This window comes from Calidris pugnax, unplaced genomic scaffold (assembly GCF_001431845.1).
Source record: "Calidris pugnax isolate Ruff unplaced genomic scaffold, ASM143184v1 scaffold94, whole genome shotgun sequence".
NCBI classification, from domain to species: domain Eukaryota; kingdom Metazoa; phylum Chordata; class Aves; order Charadriiformes; family Scolopacidae; genus Calidris; species Calidris pugnax.
In genome coordinates, this window is record NW_015090822.1 from 1497477 (window position 1) to 1499030 (window position 1554).

Consider the following 1554-nt stretch of genomic DNA (forward strand, 5'->3'; position numbering starts at 1 on the left):
GGCCCCTTTTGTCTTACATATGTGATAGAGGGAGTGTGCCATTAATGGCTGTGCCAGGAACAGGTGCACTCTGGTAGTGTTGGGACATATGAAGTCTGCTTGGGGCAGCTGGTTCTGGTACTTCAGCACCTGGTAGATACATGCTGATCATGTCCCGGAGGTCCCCAGCTTGGCACGGAGCCCTGGAGTGAGAAGAAGATGTGACAACGGGGGGACTGGAGCTGGATTCCGTCTTGACCACCGAGCCCATGGTACCCAGGGCCATGGCGGGGGTCCCTTGTTGGGAGTAAGACATGCTGTAGGTGGGCGAGCCGTTCATGTAGGTTTGGGAGCTGGTCATGGAGTTGTACTGCAGGGCGCTCACGTCGTAGCGGTGCATGGGCTGCATCTGAGCCGCGTTGTGCGCGTTCAAGCCCGGGTGCTGCGGGTAACCGAGCTGCTCTTGCATCATCCCGTAACCTCCGTTGGTCCAGCCGTTCATGTGCGCGTAACTGTCCATCCTCTGGTTCACCCCGGCACCCAAGGTGGCCCCAACCCCTACCCCGCTGCTCATGGTATTGGTACCCGGCGCCAGTAACCCCCCCGGCAACGTGTACTTATCCTTCTTCATCAGGGTCTTGGTTTTCCTCCGGGGTCGGTATTTATAATCCGGGTGTTCCTTCATGTGCAGAGCCCGCAGCCTTTTGGCTTCGTCGATGAAAGGTCTTTTTTCCGCCTCGGATAAAAGTTTCCACTCCGCCCCGAGCCGTTTGCTGATCTCCGAGTTGTGCATTTTGGGGTTCTCCTGGGCCATTTTCCGCCGTTGCCCGCGGGACCACACCATGAAAGCGTTCATGGGGCGCTTCACCCGGTCCGGGCTGTTCTTCTGGTTGGTGGCGGCCGAGTTGGAGTTGCCCGTGCCTCCCCCCGAAGTTTGCTGGGGGGCGGGAGGTTTCAGCTCGGTTTCCATCATGTTGTACATTCAAACTACTTGCGCCCGGCCCCGGCCGTGTGCGGAGAAGCGAGGAGCAGCCGCGGCGAGGTCCCGAGCCCGACTTCGTGGTGGTTGGTTGGTTTTTTTTTTTTGGTTGGTTGTTTTTCTTTTCTTTTGGGGTAGGAAAGGGGGGAGGGGGACTCCCCAAAACCACACTTGGCTCAAGATCAGGATCTTCCTCTTCGCTGATGGATTAATAATGCTAATAACTGCTATTATTACCGCCGGAGCTTCGATTTTAAAAAAAAAAAAAACTTCTTCTTCCTCCTTTTTCCCCCTTTTCTGTGCCTGCCGCTCGCTCTCTCTCTCTCTCTCTCTCCACCTCGCTCTTAAAGAGCCAGCAAACTCCTTTCCCCCCTTTTGCAAACACACACACTCTCTCTCTCTGCCTTGACAACTCCTGATACTTTTTTGAACAAGTTAATAGACAACCATCCATGTGATGGGGGCTTGTCAGGGAATAAATGTGCTGGCCCCGGCCAATCAGCGCTCGGCGGCTCCGCCACTGAGGACAAGTCTCTACCCCTGGTTTTGCATGAAACGGGGCGGGGGCTCGGAGCACCGGGACGGCGCGGCGGGGG

At 56.4% G+C, this 1554-nt stretch overlaps 2 protein-coding genes across 2 annotated transcripts in view; both read right to left on the reverse strand.

Annotated features, from left to right (window-relative positions):
- Positions 1–1554, reverse strand: part of LOC106886733 — a 343658-nt gene that overhangs the window by 57372 nt on the left and 284732 nt on the right. The gene's annotated exons all lie outside the window — the stretch shown is intronic.
- SOX2 (SRY-box 2) lies at positions 7–1434 on the reverse strand. Its single transcript, XM_014939917.1, has one exon. The coding sequence runs from the start codon at positions 959–961 to the stop codon at positions 14–16; it is 948 nt and encodes a 315-aa protein (XP_014795403.1). The 5' UTR covers positions 962–1434; the 3' UTR covers positions 7–13.